General features: G+C 34.2%; 2 protein-coding genes across 4 annotated transcripts; one reads left to right on the top strand and one right to left on the bottom strand.

Annotated features, from left to right (window-relative positions):
* On the top strand, nt 1-5,667 carry LOC110937834 (putative E3 ubiquitin-protein ligase RING1a). 2 transcript variants are annotated; one of them, XM_022180290.2, is made up of 10 exons: nt 1-211; nt 323-380; nt 2,288-2,346; nt 2,801-2,882; nt 2,976-3,096; nt 3,205-3,246; nt 3,720-4,244; nt 4,806-4,913; nt 5,002-5,217; nt 5,474-5,667. In XM_022180290.2, the coding sequence occupies exons 1-10, from the start codon at nt 100-102 to the stop codon at nt 5,507-5,509; spliced, it is 1,359 nt and encodes a 452-aa protein (XP_022035982.1). In that variant the 5' UTR covers nt 1-99; the 3' UTR covers nt 5,510-5,667. The 2 variants fall into 2 exon arrangements, with proteins under 2 accessions (XP_022035982.1, XP_022035981.1); XM_022180289.2 differs by having other exon boundaries at nt 320-380.
* Nucleotides 5,668-9,133: 3,466 nt separating this feature from the next.
* Nucleotides 9,134-11,898, bottom strand: LOC110937837 (dormancy-associated protein homolog 1). Of its 2 annotated transcripts, XM_022180294.2 has the most exons (4): nt 11,131-11,898; nt 10,339-10,555; nt 9,470-9,531; nt 9,134-9,382 (listed from the first exon to the last, which is right to left on the bottom strand). In XM_022180294.2, the coding sequence occupies exons 1-3, from the start codon at nt 11,210-11,212 to the stop codon at nt 9,495-9,497; spliced, it is 336 nt and encodes a 111-aa protein (XP_022035986.1). In that variant the 5' UTR covers nt 11,213-11,898; the 3' UTR covers nt 9,134-9,382; nt 9,470-9,494. The 2 variants fall into 2 exon arrangements, with proteins under 2 accessions (XP_022035986.1, XP_022035985.1); XM_022180293.2 differs by having other exon boundaries at nt 9,156-9,531.
* Between the last annotated feature and the right edge of the window lie 7,572 nt (nt 11,899-19,470).

Here is a 19,470-nt window from a genome sequence, read left to right as displayed (position 1 = left end):
AAATACCCAAAGCTAACCCCCCTCTCTCTCTCTCTCTCTCTCTCTAAAACTCACCGTAACAACATCACTCGGTGGCTCAACCGCCGGCGACTGCAGTCAATGCCTACTCAAAATCCTTCAACCGACTCTGCCTCCGAAGACGAAGATGCCGTTCAGCTGCAACGTAACAATCAGAACGTCTCCGAACACATCGAACAACAGGATAAACAAGGTTTGTTGTTTATAATTTTATAAACTTGTGTTATTCTTCTAATTCGTTCATCCGTACGTTCCGATTACGTGATTTGATGTTCCGCATTTTCGTTTTTTCATTTATCAGCAGAGTCGGATGATGATGATGATGAAAGTTCGTCTTCTAGTTGCAGCGACGAGAAGGATGAGTATGTTCGTTATTTTGATTATCTCTATATGTATCTGTACCTATACGTACAGATAACGTGCCCTAAGTTGATTATATCTGTTTGCGTTTGTGTTTTGTTACGAGTTGCGATTATTATTATTATTATTATGCTAAGCGTGTTTGTTTTCGTACGGTTGGTTGTGAACTTGTGAATTGTGATTGAAGATCTGCATGCTTTTTAATTTGTGTAATTGAATTTACTAAATGCTTGTTTGTTGCATTGGATCTGCCTGTTTCTAGTAGTTTCCACTGCAAACGCAATTTTAAATTCATGTTTTGTTTTCTGTAACTAATTGATTGGGATTCTGTTGTTTTTTCTTCCAAATTTTGAAGTTTTAAGCGAGTTTATCGACGTGATATTTGAATCTAAATTACTTTGGATCTGAAACATACCAAAGTTTGGTAGCATGAAGGTTGAAATATGATTTATGAGCAAATGGACATATGTGAATCACTGATTTTGCCTCTGATATACATGTAATATGTGAATGTGAAATGTTTGATAACTTTTCAAGTTAGACTTTTGCTGTGTAATTAAATGAAGCATAGTGGTTCATAGGATTCTGATATTAAAGTCATGTGCAAGATATGCTACTGGTAGATGTTTAAAAGGGGATGTTTTTAGCTATATACTGCATTACTGCCCTTAAACTACTTTATTTTTTTCAGTAGTAATAGTATATTTGGCTATTTGTGGTTCTGTTGTTATGCCCCCGTTATCTTTGAGCAAATGTAGACTCAACTCTTGAAGAACGAAACTTTATGTTCAATACACTAACAAATTCTTCTAGCATACTTCATAAAAAGTCCTCGTATGTATTTCTATTTTAGCAAAAAATAATTAGGCTTGCTTTCTGTAAACACTCTCTGCAAACATGTGTTAAAGAAGCCTATACCAGATAACTGCCGTACAGTCTGTAGACAACTCTTATTTCTTATAAAAAATTCTGGTGTGAAAGAACTTATTTGTAAAAGGTAAGAAAACATATATGTATGTGCATAATGCTGTACAAGCCGCATAGGAATTGAACTTTACAAGGAGTACAAAGGATTTTCTTTTCCCTTAAATACGGAAAAGATCAATATGGGGGAATTTGAAGAGGAAAGTTAAATAGTAGATGAGATATAATATGGTACTAATAGTGGTGGAATCCTTATTCTGAATCTTGTTATGTAGTTATCCTCAAATTGCCCAAGAAATGAGGTATTTGTATAATTGTATTATATTTTTCTTTTTGGTAGAATACCACATCTCATCAATAGTCAAGCCAGCAAAACATCTCTCCAATCATCCCTTGTCTACCCTGTGACATCTCTTGTCATAAAATGTTTTTATCTTACAGTCCGATAATATGGCCTGTATTATAATTGGGTAATGAAAAGTAATAGTAATGATAGTTGTTAGTAACAACTATAAATGCTTTAAATGCTAAAGTCCTGGAAGTTAGAGCTTCGAGTTCATTATGTCTGCGAGGAACCAAGGTTTATAAGTTCTGCATCCAGATAAAGGCTCTTTTCAAGGATAAGAGATGAAACTTTTACAAAAATTATAATTACCATTAGTAATCAAAATCCACACTTTCTTGTATTTATAGGGTATAGTGACATGCGCATATGTCTACATGCGCATATCTCTACAGGCACATATGCTTTTTAGTGCTGTAATTGTTAACCACACATATGATCTATTCAAGAACAGCATTAGAGTTATAGTACTTAAACCTGATTGAATTATATAAAATGCATATAGTTGATGTGTGTTAGCAGAAACAGTTTCAACAGATAGTTTCAAGTGTCATATTAAGGAAGCATATACAAATTCATGTTGTTCAATCAGCAATCATGCTTTCAATTGTATATATATTTAGTTATTTATTCTGTTTGCAGGTTTGTTTATGTGAAGTTGGCTGAAGTTCGCAAGGACGTGCAATGCCCAATTTGTTTAGGTAATATATCCGCTTTCAAATTACACTAAATATAATATGGATATCTCATTACAGGCTAGCAAAGTCCGGGTGTATATTGTGATATTGCTGGCCTAGAGGATGTGTTAATTACTAGAAACTAAAATATGAAAATACAATATGTTAGTTAATATTCGTACTTTCGTAGGTATAATTTAGTCTTGGTTATTCAATATGTTGGTCCCCAAGGAGTACAGCAGTGATTAGACATTCTACCATGTGATGTAATACTGTGTTGACTTTAGAAAAATACTCTTCTCACATGACATGAGATAAAGATGTACAATTGATATAGAACATTTGAAGCATCCACATGTACCAGATGACATGCAATTGATTCACATGAACCTTAAGAAAGTAATTGGAACTAAATTATTTGTCTACTTGGATATTATTCAAGTTAAAATCATAGTTTTATGCTGGTTTTTCCATATAGGTATTATTCGGAAGACAAGAAAAGTTATGGAATGCCTTCACAGGTTTTGTCGAGAGTGCATAGACAAATCAATGAGACTCGGGTATGTATCAGAATGTTCGGATAACATAAGTCAACTTGGTCATTATGATTTTTTAAGTTGTTTGACGCTTTGACTTTGACCAATATGCAACAGGAACAACGAATGCCCTGCTTGTCGTGCTCATTGTGCAAGCCGTCGTTCCTTGAGGGATGACCCTAATTTCGATGCTCTGATTGCATTGTTGTACCCTGACATTGATAAATATGAGGCAGAGGTACATTTTTGTCGATTCGTACTTCAATTCGATGATATGAATTTATAGTACTATTTTTTATATGATATTAAACATTGAACTGTCCATGCTTTTTTTACCGGAACAAAGGAATCAGCCTTTTCTAATGATGAAAAAGCTCGGAACAAGCAGGTGATTTTGATATTAATTTGCTTTATTTTGAATGTTGTTATTTTAATGTTGAGTAAAACGCCATTTTCGTCCCCGGTCCCCGAGGTTTGGTCAGTTTTGCGACTTTCGTCCAAAGGTTTTTTTTTCCGCATCTGGATCCAAAGGTTTGAAATTTTGCCATTTTCATCGGGCTCGTTTACTCGATCCATTCTTCTCCGTTAAGTCGGGGGTATTTCCGTCTTTTAGTTAACCTAAAGGGCAATTCGGTCTTCTTCATTTTATGTACAAGCATTTGAAGTACCCTTACTAAATACCCCTGATTAACTCCATCCTTTAGGTTAACAAAAATACGAAAATACCCCTGACTTAACTGAGAAAAATGGATGGAGTTAACGAGCCGGATGAAAATTGCAAGATGAAAATGGCATTTTACTCTTTAATGTTTTAGATATATTTTTTTATTCTAGTATTATCTTTTTGAGCGGTACTTTCAGATCCAAGCATCGATTGCGCAAACGTCTCGCCGCCAGTTAGAAGCACTTGGAAAAAAGCGAGCAAATGCTAAAGCTATAGAGAATGCATATACGAGAAGACCACAGTCGACCCGGAATCTCAGGGGAAGAAAACGTCAAAGGTCTACTGAACCTCAAGATTCCGACAATGAAGTCGATGCTGACAATGTTAACGGAGGAAAATATTCGTCTTCTACAGACGAGGCCGAGCCCGCCACAGAAGTGAAACTCATACGGTACAAGAGATGGTCAGGAGGTCCGTCTTCTTTGCCATCATCAAGTGGTGCAAATGGAGGATGTGATGACAATAAAATAGAAGTTTCTAGAAAAACAGTTGGTGGATCTGTTGGGCTTGTTGGCAGCCCGGAAATTCTAGCCTGGGGCGGTGGCGGTATGAGGAGTCATACACGCCATGGTGGCCAAAGTAGTGCCGGTAAGAGTGCGAAGAACAGTCTGCAGTCGAAGCTCATTCATCATCTCCAAAAGTTACCACAAAATGATGATCAGGTAAATCTTAAATACTTCTTTGTTCTACAAAGTTGCCACAACATGTGGAGTTTTTCTGGATGGAGTAATAATTTACTAGAGAGTAAAATGCCATTTTGGTCAGTTTTTTGAGTTTCGTCCAAAGGTTTGTTTTTCCGCATCTGGATCCAAAAGGTTTGAAATCTTGCCATGTCCATCAGCTCGTTAGCTCCTTCCATTATTCTCCGTTAAGGCAGGGTTATTTTCGTTTTTTTTGTTAACTTAAGGGTATTTTCGTCTTTTTTGAATACTTGTACATTATTCTAAATGCTTGTACATAAAGTGAAAAAGACCGAATTGCCCTTTAAGTTAACAATAAGATGAAAATACCCCTGACTTAACAGAGAAAAATGGATGGAGTTAACGAGCCAGATGAAAATGACAAGATTTCAAACCTTTTGGATCCAGATGCGGAAAAACAAACCTTTAGACGAAAGTTGCAAAACTAGCCAAACCTCAGGGACCAAAATGGCATTTCACTCTTTACTAAATGTGGTTATGTGCCTAGGTTTGACCTTTTTACATGATTATGTTATTTTCCAGCTGGATATCAATCTCATGCTCGTATCTTTGCACGAGCAAAATATACCAAATTTGCAGAAATTACATGTTTGCTGCAAGCCAACCATGACTACTACTAACATCTGCCAGGTTAAACTTATTTTCTGTTTTTTTTGCCTTTTCGTTACCCTTCTAATTGGTGACTGATATCTGTTCGGTTATTTATGTTTCTCATCAGTATGTTGCTATTAAAAACGGTTTGCGAGCTGATGAGATCGAGTTGTTGGTAGTAAAGAAGGGCCGTTACGACATCACCCCTTTACGCTTTTCAAGTGTTTCATCTGATGAACGATCTGAACCTGTTGCTGTAAATCCCCTGACCGATGAGCTACAACTGTTGGAAGACCATCAATGCATGTTAGATGTTGCGAAAGTTTCCAGTCAAAACAATCTGGTAAGCCCTCTCGTTTATTCAAATAATAAGTTTAACGCACCCGTAAGCTCAGGTCAGGATAGTCTTTGACCCATTTACACAGTCGATTGGGTTATGTTTTCTGTCAAACGAGTGAAGTTAAATTAAACACTTTGCTAATAACCTTGTATACTGCTTTATTAGATATAAGATTTATTTTAATATTGTAATATCTATAATCATGTTTAATACATACCCCTTGACCCGCCTATTTCTAATCTAGTGTTTTCTTTCGCAGACTATAGCGTACAGGAAGAAGTCACTTGGCTCGTAAAGAGCTCGCTCACTCAATCCTGGGACGAATTGTATGCTTATGCAAGGAATTTATGAATATAAATTATGATGAAACTTACTAATATGTGGCCCTTTTGTATCACATCAACTTATATAAATTATTATCCATCTATACAATGCAGTAGTTATTTACAAAAAGGTCCGACTCTTGATGTCTTGTTTTAAGGATAGGAATACTATTATGACAGTGACCATTTTTCGGTTTGTGCACTGTAATTATGCCTATCCATGGTCGTGTATCTATTTACACTCGAGTGTCTGACTTTAGTCAGATAAATTTGGGCTAAATATATGTTGGTAAGTTCAATGTTTTAAAACCGGTAAATACCAGCCGGTTATATCGGTATTACCGTTTCCAAATGTAAATCTGGTACGAAACACCCCGGTAAATAAATGAACGACATAACGTTTGTACTGGCAGTAAAATCCGGTATATACCGATTTAAAACGTAATACCGGTACCGGCACAAGGTTATTTTAGTTTGAATTGATACTTATGTTCAATATATATGTTAGTTATCTTATGTAATTTTTATATACTATGATTATTCGTAACTAAAAGTTCTTATTTAATATTGTATGAAACGAAAATAGTTGATGTATTCAACACTCAAATGGCTTAAACATATCGTACACTTTCATTTAAAAGAGGTTTTGGAAAATTGAATGGTTTTCGATTATCTTTTATTATGGATTTACTTTTGGATCATCTTTAAATACATAATCATTCATTTTTGGATTAACTTTTGAGTTGATGTTGTAATTTATGAAATTATAGAGTTAGCTAGTCAACCCGGTTGAACCGCTCGGTACAACCTGGTTCAACCGATTGAACCATGTTTTAGCCCAATCCGGTTTGATCTAAAAACCGGTTTTTAAAACATTGGGTAAGTTACCCCTCGCGTATAAACTATTCATACGTGTATCATCAACAATCGTACAGTGACAATATTCAATACCTACCCAATCTGTTATAACACACATCTGATGTAGAAAGCCAACCCAAACTTGAGTTTGCTATTTAAGACCTCATATAGAAAGGGTTTGCTATTTAAGACATGAAGTTCAGACTTCAGACATTGAGTATGTGGAATCCATACGATTGTAAGACGTGGATACGTAAGATGAATCGATAAGCAAATCAGACATTGAGTAGCTGCGTCTTCATTGCTTTATAACTACTTACAAAGTGAGATCGTTATGCATTAGCATAATTATATCCGTGAGGGTCATCCAAAATATTGTAGGCAGTAAGAGGACAAGATCAATCGATATTCATGGTTTGTTCGTAAGATTAACCATGCAAGTGTTGTTATGCAACGTTAACATGTGATCAAAAGATGAGAGCACAACCAATGTCGAGTCATGGCTATAAGCATTTATGACGTCTAGTAGGAAATGGTGAGGCCTCCGTCCACTTGAGTAAACTGCCCTTCATTAAAAGGGAGGAAAAAGACAAAAAATTGGATGTTAACTAAAAAATCTGACTAGATTTTGATTTTGGATGAAAATGACAATAAAATTGAAACCAGACGGACCCAGATTCAAAAGGTTTGAGTTTTGAACTAAAATGATAAAAGTGACCAAACCTCAGGGCCCATTTCGGCAGTTTACTCTTTCTTATATTTTACTAGTTAATTAAAAAAAAATGCATCACATGATTGAGTCAAGTCTTCTTGTCCTCTTAGAGCCTTAAACAATACGGAGCAAATGTAATGTTTAGGAGAACCGTACAAACATAGTCTTTAAATTGTACATTGTCACCATGATAACAAAATCACAACAATTCAATTCAATTAAATTACTTTACATTTCTAAGCTATAATTTTACAACATTTTACGTCAAACACGTTGGTATTAATACGTTCTTATCTTTAATGGGTTGATTGATAGTCTAAAAGTTGGTTCCGCCTTATTAATTTAGAAACTTATATTAACAATCAAATTAAAAAAATGATGGCTTTACAATTATAATTTTGCGATATATATCTTATAACGATTGCTAAATTAATAAGACCAGAACACTATTTGGTGTCTACATGGAAACAATTTGTGATGTGATAACAACAAAGTTATTAGGTCCTTGTAAAATCACCGAATACATAATCATTGGTTGGTAGTGTATCCAAGAGTACAAATATTTAAAATTAATATTTATTCATTTAAGTTAAATTTTTCTAATTATTATATTTGAATGATCACATAGGTATTCTACATATATTTTTTTTAGTTATCTTTATATTAATTCATCCTTTTTGAGTCTTCAATTAAATCAATGACAAATTAGTCCACAAAAGTACAGTGGTTATTTTATATCGATACGTTGCTATCTATCGGGGGTCACATCTAAATTACTAAAATAATTTTCAAATCAACACATAATTGGAGGGTAATATCGTAATCATATCCAAACCAAGGGATCAACAAAAGATAAGATTGATTATGAGATTATTCTCTCTTTCTTTTAACAGCGACTTTCTTGTATTAGGCTATCGCACTTTTCAAATTGGAAAACCTCGTTGCCCTATTCCGGCCAGACTATGTTGTCTTAACCAGACCCATGCTGGCTTCAGAGTTTGGCTTGGTCGTTCCCCCGGGAAACCATACCGCCGGCTGTCACTTGACAGTCTTTGTGCCACCATAAGAGCAGAACACTCTAGTGTAACGCATAGTGGGATGAAAACCCGGGTGGGCTCAAGATAGAATTTTGCACCTCTGTACAAGGAGACTAGGCTCTATCTATCATTGTCTAATCCACCAAAGTGACATAAGTAAGGATTGAACTTAAGTCTCCATCAAAGAACCAAGACTCTCTACCACCAGGTCAAAGTGGAATGAAACACGGTAGTAACCTAAAAGGGGGCTAGATGAAAAAAAAATACCTAAAAGTTGGAGTGGATTCTAAAGTTGAAGCAAAGAAAAATCCTAACATTTTCATTCCCTATATGATGATGGATATACAAGAGGCACCCGAGTTGCAAAAGAAGTATGCATAGCAGAGATGAGCTTTGCATTGTGTTGAAAGCAAAGCAAGCACCTTCAAGATGAATGAGGAAAGAAACACAAACAATGCCAATAATTTCCATGATGTGTATACCTTTGTTAAGATGTTGAGTATATTAGTTTTTGAATCTCTTTGTTTTAGTGGTTTGATCACTTGAGTCTAAAATCAAAAAGTTTAACGTCCTCTGTCTCTAACAACTCATTTTGTAACGTTTTAAGTCCAATATTTAACACTTGTACTTTTGATTTTAGACTTAAGTAGTTAAAACCACTAAGACACATAGACTCAAAATGTTACAGAATGAGTTGTTAGAAAGTCAGAACATTAAACTTTTTGATTTTGAACTCAAGTATAGGAAATCAAAAGGTACTCGAGATGTTGAACAATTAAATGGTATAGAAAATATAATTAGTGTTGTTTTAACATGAATTTTATTCTTAGACGGCACTACATATAACAATTATATTCATTCGTTTCGAGTCCTGATTTCAATCAATGACAAATTAGTCCACAAAAGTAACTATTTTATATCGATACGTTGCCATCCATAAGGGGTCACATCTAAATTACTAAAATAATTTTCAAATCCACAACACATAATTGCAGGGTAATATCATAATTATATACAAACCAACGGATCAACAAAAGATAAGATTTTATATAATAACACAAACAAAAAGTATTAAACACCACTAGCAGTAGTCAAGTACATGATATAATAGTAATAGTAGTAGCTCTTATCCACCGTCCATACCATTCATCCAACGGCTTACAATAATGCTTATCCATACCATACACTCTTCTTTCAAACAAAAACCAACTCACAACCATACAACAACACGTGGCCACCTACAAATGAAAGAGTTGCATATTTACATCACGTCCGATACACCAAGTTAAACTGTTTCTGAACCAAATCCAGTACGTTATACAAACCAGATTTTAAAACATTGTTAGCAACTTAACGATGTTTGCTCCTTGTTTCGCCACTGTAGAGCCTGCATAAATAATAACAGAAAAATTACGAGATTAAACAAAAAAATATTTATTAATATTCAGATCTTGCTAGTAGTGGCGAATTAAAAAAAAAGTGTAGTTTTTAGACAAAAATCTTTAACCCCTCTAAAAAAAGGGGGTGACGGTGCAACTTGTTGCCCGACTACCTGCCATTGCTTTGTAATTGCCCTTTTTCGTGTGAAATGATAGTGTAGCTTTATTGCAAAAAAAAAAAAAAAAAGAATGGGTAATTCTATTTATACCTAATTTTTTTGCTATTTAAAAAGAGTGGGTGATTCTATTTATATATAATTTTTTGCTATTTAGACGCGACATTAATACATTTAAATTTGTGTTTTCTTTTATAACTTTCGATATATAATGTTTTTTTTAAAAATGTGTAGGTTTTGTGATGTGCTTACTATTATCTACGTTTGGATATAAATTTATAATAAACGGAATGTAAAATTTTTTAACGACTAATAAAACGTTATATTTGATATGGCTTCTTTTTTTAATAAAATTTATATCAAAATGTAGATAAAATTAAGCACATCGTAAAACCATGTTCATTTTTTAATAAAACGTTATATATCCAAAGTTATAAAGAAAACACAAATTTGTGTCACACCACTTGGTGAAAATAGCAAAAAGTTCATCGTAAATATTAGACCCAAAAAGAAAAGTGTAGTTTTGAGACAAAAAATCTCAATCGCCCCTCTTAAAAGTTCGGTTAAGCCAAAATTGTCCTCTGAAAATAAATTATGGGTCCGCAACTGCTAGAGTTAATAAGTTGTTTTGTAGATTACCAGTCATAAACAGTGGGAGATTTGGTGGTTTCGGGTTTGTCAAAGTAGTTGGATCCGATGCCTTTGGTAGCAAGATTACTACCGGGATTAAACACACTCCTCCACACGTTCTCCTTACGCGCCGCCGTTGGCGACGGAGTTGTAGGAGTTCCCGGTGTTGTTGGACTCTTGGGCATCGATAGACTTTTTTGGAACTTACTACTGCTTCCTTCTCCTCCTACATGTCACAAAAATTTCAAACAATAAGTTAGATGTGTGTGTGTGTTTGGAGATAATTGGTTTATTTGAGAAGATAAAATAAAGATTTAAATAAATTGTTTAGTTTAAATAATTTTGGTTTATAAGTTAGATTTATTTAGTTATTCAGACAAGAGTAAATTATTGTTTTTTGAGTCCATGTGTTTTAGTGGTTTTGACCACTTAAGTCTAAAATCAAAAAGTTTAACGCTCTGAGTCTCTGACTCAAAATGTTATTAAATAAGCGGTTAGAGACTCAGTGCGTTAAACTTTTTGATTTTAGACTCAACTGGTTAAAATCACTAAAATACACATGAACTCAAAAGTCTGAGTTGGGTTAGGATTAGTTTTTCAGTTTTAGTTTAAAGTTATGTATTTAGATTTATTTTGTCATATATATAGTGGAGTTGATAATAATAAAAGAGTTGGAACGATCTAATATATGAACGTGATTAACATGATGATAGATGGATGTTTATATGCATGTGAAGATTATATATATGATGAGGTATATGTATATGTATATATGTATATGTATATGTAATGAATATGAACCTTTTTCGGACATGGTGGAGACTCTGCGGAGGTTGGTGAGGCCGTGATCGGGCTCAGGTCCGGCGACTACTTCATCCCACATGATTGTTTGATCTGTCTGTGTGTGTGTATTTAAGGTTATAGCTACTTCAGTGACATTATATAGACTGACGGCTGCTGCTAAAATATCTGATTGCCTCTAGACTCATCTATGGTTATCCTTTCAACCATGGTTAACTTTCTAGATTTACTATTTCCACGCCACCAAACAACCATTCTTTTTGTAAAATCCAAAAAACAGTTCAACTTTATTGGTCTGGTCTTTAACGATTTCTTGTAAAAACGAAATATATTGTACCAATAGTAAAACATGATATTAGATTAAAATTAACTAAAATGATTGGAATTAAATGAATTATACTTGTTTTTAATACTCGAATTAATAATAACATATAGAATAGATATGTTGAAATTTGTTTTGATCAACGGATGAATTCAGAATATATATTAGAGTTATGTTTGAATGATTTGTTTTAATACAAGCCCGACTAAAAAGTATGCCACCGACTGTCAAATGGCAGTGAAGCGGATTGAATACATATTTGTTGGGGTGAACTGTCGAAAAAGACTTCAAATCAGCCTTGAAGAAAGGAACCTCACGTCAAATGAGGTTTGGCTGATGCACCGTGTCCTAGCGATCGTTGGCTAACACTAGATTCCAAAATTTTACTTAAACCGTGAGCTTCTCATCACTAGTGATCTAGTGGTGACCACGGGTATTTAAGTTCCATATATGGTGGGTCCGGGTGAATTTTCCCCTCCAGGTCTCGAGTTCGGGTCTGAATGATAGGAGTTTCTCATTGAGAGGTTTAAATTGGGATCTATTATGCAAGGGGGCTCTCTAGCACGGACCCGGTTAAGACAACGTATGTTAGACTCCCGACATTCGTGAATAATTCACACCTTTCAAAAAAATAAAAAAAGAGTAAATTACTTTTTGAGTCCATGTGTTTTGGTGGTTTTAATCCAAAATCAAAAGGTTTAACGCCCTGAGTCCCTATTCACTCATTTATAACATTTTAAGTCCAACTTTTTAACACCTGTACTTTTAATTTTGGACTCAAGTGGTTAAAACCACTAAAACACAGTGACTCAAAACATTATAAAATGAATGGTTAGAGACTCAAAGCGTTAAACGTTTTAATTTTAAACTCAAGTGGTTAAAACCATTAAAACACATGACTCAAAAAATAATTTACTCAAAATAAAAAAAAAAATTAACTCTAGATATTTATAGGGGGTGTGGAAACAGAAAAAAAGAGTGGAATTCAAGGAAATAATATGAATAAGGATAGGAACTACGAAGAGGTGGGCCCAAAAATAGTATCTTCACATTATTGTACGTCTAACATGTGACGTGTTAACATAGTTGCAATACTAACCCTAAAACATATGTCTACTTTCATTGTTGCAACCTAAGTTCAAGAATTTCAAAAGTAGCCCCTAAACTATTTCCTCTTTAAAAAATAAGCCACCTTCTTACAGAAAAGTGTTGAAACTTCATGATTCTGGTTGATTAACCTTAATGCTGCCAAGTTGGCTTTCATGATAGAGGGTAAAAATGTCAAATCATTTCGAATTTTTAAACATTTGTTCACTAAAAACAGAAAAATCAAATTTGACAATTAAGTTTACGGCCTTTAAAACACATTACTTTGTTTTATGCATATAAGCGGTAGAGCTGTAAACGAGGCGAGCAAGACCCAGCTCGAGCTCGAATTTCAAATCGAGCTGAGATTTGATGCTCGAGCTCGACTCGATTAGAATTCAAGCTAGCTCGGCTCGGCTCGGCTCGAACTAACAAAGAACCGCAAATTTACTACCTAAAAAGCCCTTAAAATGAATTTCTTCATATACGAAGCACCATAATTGTCATTTAATTTAACCATATGGCTAAATACGCAAGTATAAATAGTTAATTCACTTGGTACATTGTCTTTACTTTCTTTTACAGGGAAGCTACTCCCTTAGTTTTTGTTTTCTAAGCGATGTGGGACAAAAAAATGAAGGATGTAAACCTTATCGAGCCAGCTCACAAGCCGAGCCAGGCCAAACGGCTCGTTTACACACCGAGCCGAGCCGGCTCGTTTACAACCGAGCCAATTTCGAGCCGAGCTTTCTTCAAACTTTTTTCGAGCGAGCTGCGAGCCACGAATTTTTTGAACACCCCCAATAAGCGGTTTGCGCTTATATTTTCAATTCTGGGTCGTAAAAGTGTAACATTATCAGGATCAAATTAGCATGGTGGACACATATGCTTGGAGCAAAACAAACACACACATATACACATGTGTGTGTGTATAACCTAACCCAATTATTTTGATATTTAGCAGGATGACCCATTAGAGATATAACCTAACCCAAATCAACCCATTTGTACGAAAATGGGTCCAAATTGCCACTGCTAATATAATACTGGGTCTGATTGTAGGTTACTTGCATATAGGGCTGCAAACGAACCAAACGTTGGCGAACAGTTCGTGAGCCGTTCGACGGGAAGTTCGTTTGTGTTAGTTCGTTTATTAAACAAACAAACACAAACAAGAAATTTCGTTCATTTAGTTAAATGAACGAACATGAATAGAGGCCGCGTCTGTTCATTTATGTTCATGAACGTTCAGTAACGTCCGTTTGTGTTTGATAGTTCATTAGTGTTTTTAGTTTTTTTATTTTATTTAAATACTTCAAAATTTCGACAAATAAGTGTTGTGTATTATATATTCTGTTCATAAACACTTGTTTGTGTTCGTTTGTTTCCATTTGTGTTCATCAATGTTCGTTTTTGTTTGTTGCCTAAAATTAACATTAACAAACATAGACGAACACAAACAAGTTCATTTCCTTAACAAAAGAACACGAACATAAAATCCCGTTCGGTAAGTGTTCATGAACACGTATATTTCTTAACAAACGAACACCAACAAGTTCGTTTGCAGCCCTACTCGCATACCTGAATGGTGATCAAAGAAACATATACAATCTCATCTGATTCTCTCCCTTTGTTGGGCTTGTATGCATTCGAGAAAAGTAATCCGATCCCGAGCCCGGTCAACTTCTGCCATCATATATCAGCATTTGCATCAGTTCTGAGTTTAATTACTCCACACAGTCTTCAGCTAACAGCTTAACATCTGTGCAATGATCCAACATTAGAAAAAAATCAAAAAAAATTAGGGTTCATCAGCGGTCTCTCTGTAAACATTATAAGGTACGTAAAGGGCGCACAAGGTACAACCTATGTAGTTAATATCCCGATATATCAGTGATATATTGGTTATCGGTCCCCTGCTGAGATAGCGGTACAAAATATTGGTCAGAATATCGGTACCGATAATATCAGCGATATTGTCCGATATTTGGCCGATATAGGACCGATATTCGATCGATAAATCACCAATTTTCCCGATATCAGTACCATTCTTCTTATTTCTACCGTTCATTTTTCTTCTTATTGCTGCTATTGTGTTTTAAGTCTTAATTGTTAGTTGTTACTGTTAAATGTTAGTGTTTTAAGTCTTAGTCAGTTCTTACTTGTTACAATTTTTAGTGTTAAATTGCTATATATATAAATTTAGCATGATATTAAAATTACCGATATCCCAATGCGATAACCGATATCTCAAATATCGGTCCCCGCATTAACTACTTAGGGTACAACTGGTCAATGAAGGAACTGTGAGACTGCTGCTGGACTAGTACCTCATTTTCTTGAGGTTTCTAACATTTTCTTTGGAGAGAAGTGATTTTTTTTTTTTTTTTACTGCAATGTTTTAAAATAGATTAAAAGGCCATATAATGGAGGCTTCAGATGCTGAAGCCATGAAAGATTATTTCCATTAATAACATAATATGGCACCATATTAGAATAATACATTCCCAAGAAATTATGAACATCACAAAGCCAGATTGTTGAAAATATACCTAATACCTCCTCCAAAAAGTCAGAAATTCAAATATATATGGTTACATGCATACATATTAAGAGCCAATCCATAATTATCATACAAAAATCATGGTTTACATGGCCAGGACTTATACATCAATTCTTATTTCTTAGGGTGTTTCAAGAGAAAAATGTGAAGATAATAATATTAATAGGGTAAATTACTTTTTGAGTCCCTGTGTTTTAGTGGTTTTAACCACTTAGAGTCCAAAATCAAAAAGTTTAACGCCCCGAGTCCCTAGCCATTTATTTTATAACGTTTCGAGTCCAATTTTGTTCATTTTATAACGATTTGAGTCCAAAAAATTGGACTCAAAAGGTTAAAATTTGGACTCAAATGGTTAAAGAAAATGCTTATAGGGACTCAGGTCGTTAAACTTTTTGCTTTTGGACTCAACTAGTTAAAACCACTAAAACACAAGGACTCAAAAAGTAATTTACCCTATTAATATTAATACAAAACTATAAGCCCCATATATATTAACGTTCAAAATCCCGGAGCCTCCAAACTTAAGAAGATTCTGAATCAAAGGAAGACATCAAGCAAAGAAAAACCAAGTTCTTCCATTATTACATGAACATCATGTACATGATTTCAATAAGTTGATGTTAAAATACTTTCAGATATGACTGGCAGTTTTATACAACTTTAGTTTGTAAGATTTCTGATATACATTAATAGTTAGGGTTCATTGTTATTATTTTTACCGTAATTAAAAGATATGATTTTATTAGTTTTACTTTATAACTGCTCTCTGTTGCCGCCATTTTCCATTACATAGTGTTTTTTACTGTTTAATTTTTCGAGATTGCATGTCTTACTATATGCCAACATATTGTTTTTCGCTCATGACATATTTTCTCCTGACATATATGAAGCTTCTATAAACAAGGATCTGTAAAGAATTACTTTAGCAGATGTGCTAATGTGTTACAGGCTCGAGCAACGCGAGCTTGTGAGACATGAACATGTCGTTGAAGTTGCCTTGCTAGCCAAGCAGCAAGACGAGAGCAGAAAAATAAATTTGACAAAAAAAAAAAGTTAGGTCAACTTCCATTAAAGATTAAATTCGATTCGATTATCAAGAATCTGTTTCGATTATAAGAATTCGAATTCGATTCGATTCGAAATTCGAATAAAAATTATACATTTTATTTATTATTTTTATATATAATACATATATAACTTTTATTGGGCTATACTATAAATTATTTTCAAAATTTATTCCAAGTATTAAAATTACCCATTACCATACCCACTACATGGCCCATAACTAAAATCTAAGTAGCAAATCTATCAATAGATTTCTAACCCTAAAAATATTAACTTGTAGTGGTTATTCCCGTTTTGAATGTTAGACTTATGATACTTTATTGGAATTTTTTAATGTGATATCGTGCTTTATGGCTGCTTTAAAATTTATGTTTCATTTTAATAGCTTTTTATATGTTTTAAAAGAAACTTAATCAAATCGAATTTATTCGAATTCGATTCGAATTTTTAATCGAATACGAATTGGGTTTTTTATTCGAATACGAATTTGAATCGAATTGGGTAGGTTTTAATCGAATACGAATCGAAAAAAAAAATTCGAATTCAAGGAAAAATTAAAATTATTCGAATAATTCGAAAATTTGATATTCGATTCGATGAATACCCCTAGGTTTCAGAAAACAAAAAAGGTTGCCGTTTCACAAATCATCTTAGCGAGCTTCTCAAAACTGAAACTTATTCACACTGATGTTGCAGAACCTCAAAGTACCCCATCATTGCAAAGCAGCATGTTACATTATTTTCATTGACAATTTTACAAGAACATGCCGGATTTTCTTCATGAAATTTAAGTCAGAGGTGATTGGTATATTCCGGGAATACAAGAAAGTGACTGAAAATCAAGGTGATTACAATATTCAACAGTTGAGGTCCGATATTGAAAAAAATACACATCAGCAAAATTCAAAAGGTTCAGTTTTGTTCATATACCCCTTCAGGTCGAACATGACAAACAAGCTCGACAAAAACAAACTTCATCAGTGTCAAGTGTGTGTTCAAAACAAAGTCGATGTAAAAATAAGATAAATTAAAAAAAAAAAAAAAAAAAAAAAAAAAAAAAAAACACCTACAACAAGTACAAGGATCAAGTCGATAAAGATTAAGCCAAATTTATGTTATTAATTATTCTAACACTATTACTAGCAATATCTGCACAAAAGGGTTAGAAGGTGTTTCAACTAGATAATATCGGACGAGATATTTGTAGAGCAACCAAAAGAATTCAAGATACAAGGCGAAGAATAGCCGAAAGACAAGGGAGTACATGCACTAATCGGCCTTTGTCTTAATTGCTGAGTGTTATGTGCCTTATGTCCAAGGCTTGATGCAAAACTACTATCGAGCCGGGGGTCTCACTGGAAGCAGCCTCTCTATTCATACGGGGTAGAGGTAAGGCTGTCTACATCTTACCCTCCTCAGACCATACCTCAGCCTCTCTATTCCTACGGGGTAGAGGTAAGGCTGTCTACATCTTACCCTCCTCAGACCCTACTTTAGCTTTGCTATTGGTGGGATTTACTGAGTATGATGATGTAATGGAAAATAGCACTTTCTTCAAATACCAAAATATTCCAAGACCATAATCTTCAACATGTACCAAATCGGATGTGTGAGAACAGAATTCCGATTTCAATCAATCAAAAAAACCAAACTTTATAAGTTGGTAAAATAGAAAACTAATGATCAACATAGTTATCTCATGTAAATAAATTAATAGAGAAGTACTAAGTTCAATGAGGAAAACTTTATATAAACACTACATTGTGTAAGCAAAAGCAGAACTAAATCAGAAATGATAAGCTAGTAAAGAATACGAACAAAATTAAATCAGAAATATACTGCAAAATATGAGGAATTTACAATTTAAAAAAAATTATAATATCCCTATTTATCAGGAATAATATGTAGAACTAAATCAGAAATATACTAATCTGGATTTGGAGAATTCGAACTGAGGTCTGGATTATTAACGATATAATTGGATGGATATATATCCCTCTAAATACGGTAGAATATGAGGAATTTACGAATTAAAAAAAATGTTAATTAGTATTAATTATGCGCTATAATTACCTGGGAAGTAGGAGCGCATTGAATGCGCATCGCTCAAATCACCTACGAGCCAAAAGCGTGCGCTTTTGATAACTATGATTGTAATAGACTAATACATGCTATACATATTTTTTATTCATTTAAGTGTTTTTTCTAAGGCCCTCGCTTTTTTTTGCGCCTAGGGGCTTGCCATTCCTCATAAGTTATAATTTACTAACGTGACTTCACTCTTTTGTTGCACCTCTCTTAAAATATACAGCAGCTCTATGTTAAATTGCTTTGTCTAAACCTTAGAACTTGAAGCTTCAACTCTTTTCAAACTTGACTCCATATATGTACATTAATGCTCTTTTTTGCTGCCCTTAAATGTATGCACTTGCACAATGCATGCATTGCGATAAAAGTTGCAAAAAATAGAATATTAGGCTTTGTAGATGAGACACATTAAACAAACGATCAAGCTTCTTTAATGAACTTCATCCACCTTATCAGCTCCCATTTTCATAAAAAGATATTCTTTCTCATTCTTGGGGTGGTCGGTGTCTTGTTTAATCTCCATTCTTGTTAGAACTCACCCGTGGGAGATACTTGGGTTGTCGGTTGTGGCATATTCATTGATGACTTTCTGTTCTGGACAGGGAATAGTGCCATCTACATAGCCAAATAAGTTGTGAGAAGTGAGGAAAGACTCAATCATTGATCTCCAATAACCATAATTTGTAGGTTTTAGGTTAAAAGCAAATTTATGGGAGTTGTGGGTAGTCTTTTCTTGATTGGTGAAGGTGAGAATGGCTGCCATGAGTAATAGAGAGGGTTGATCTCCTGGAGTTGATTTGGCGGTAGTAGGGTTTTTGGCCGCAGGTTTGATTTGGCGGCAGTAGGGTTTTTTTGGCCGTAGGTTTGATTGGCTCTGATACCAAGTTATTTGTTATTGTATCATTGAAATATTGAAAATACAAAGCCCTATATATAGAGTTGCTAATTACAATTAGATACCCTTTTACAATAATAAGTTTGTCTAATAGTAAGAACATAGTCTAACAAGGGGGAGTGTTAGAATAGATATACTAATATAGATAGAGGATCCTGTACATTAATCCAGAAGTGTGAGAAGTGTGAGAAGTGTATTATAACACTATATATAACACTACATAACGTTATTTTACTAATTTCGTGAAAATAACGTTAAAAGAGGGGGACGGTTAATCATGCATCATGTGGTGGCATTGATAGCCGAAAGACAAGGGAGTAC

Source organism: Helianthus annuus, chromosome 4 (assembly GCF_002127325.2).
Source record: "Helianthus annuus cultivar XRQ/B chromosome 4, HanXRQr2.0-SUNRISE, whole genome shotgun sequence".
Lineage (NCBI taxonomy): Eukaryota > Viridiplantae > Streptophyta > Magnoliopsida > Asterales > Asteraceae > Helianthus > Helianthus annuus.
The sequence above is the reverse complement of the archived record's forward strand: the minus strand, read 5'-3'. Positions and strand labels throughout refer to the sequence as shown.

What these genes read in the sequence shown, in the direction of transcription:
- LOC110937834 (XM_022180289.2), top strand. Translation starts at nt 100, where the DNA reads ATGCCTACTCAAAATCCTTCAACCGACTCTGCCTCCGAAGACGAAGAT. An exon ending in TGCAGCGACGAGAAGGATGA is followed by an intron (nt 381 to 2,287) that starts GTATGTTCGTTA and finishes TTCTGTTTGCAG; the next exon opens with GTTTGTTTATGTGAAGTTGG. An exon ending in TTTCCAGTCAAAACAATCTG is followed by an intron (nt 5,218 to 5,473) that starts GTAAGCCCTCTC and finishes TTTCTTTCGCAG; the next exon opens with ACTATAGCGTACAGGAAGAA.
- LOC110937837 (XM_022180294.2), bottom strand. Translation starts at nt 11,212, where the DNA reads ATGTGGGATGAAGTAGTCGCCGGACCTGAGCCCGATCACGGCCTCACC. An exon ending in CTCCACCATGTCCGAAAAAG is followed by an intron (nt 10,556 to 11,130) that starts GTTCATATTCAT and finishes TGTGACATGTAG; the next exon opens with GAGGAGAAGGAAGCAGTAGT. An exon ending in TCTCCCACTGTTTATGACTG is followed by an intron (nt 9,532 to 10,338) that starts GTAATCTACAAA and finishes TTATTTATGCAG; the next exon opens with GCTCTACAGTGGCGAAACAA.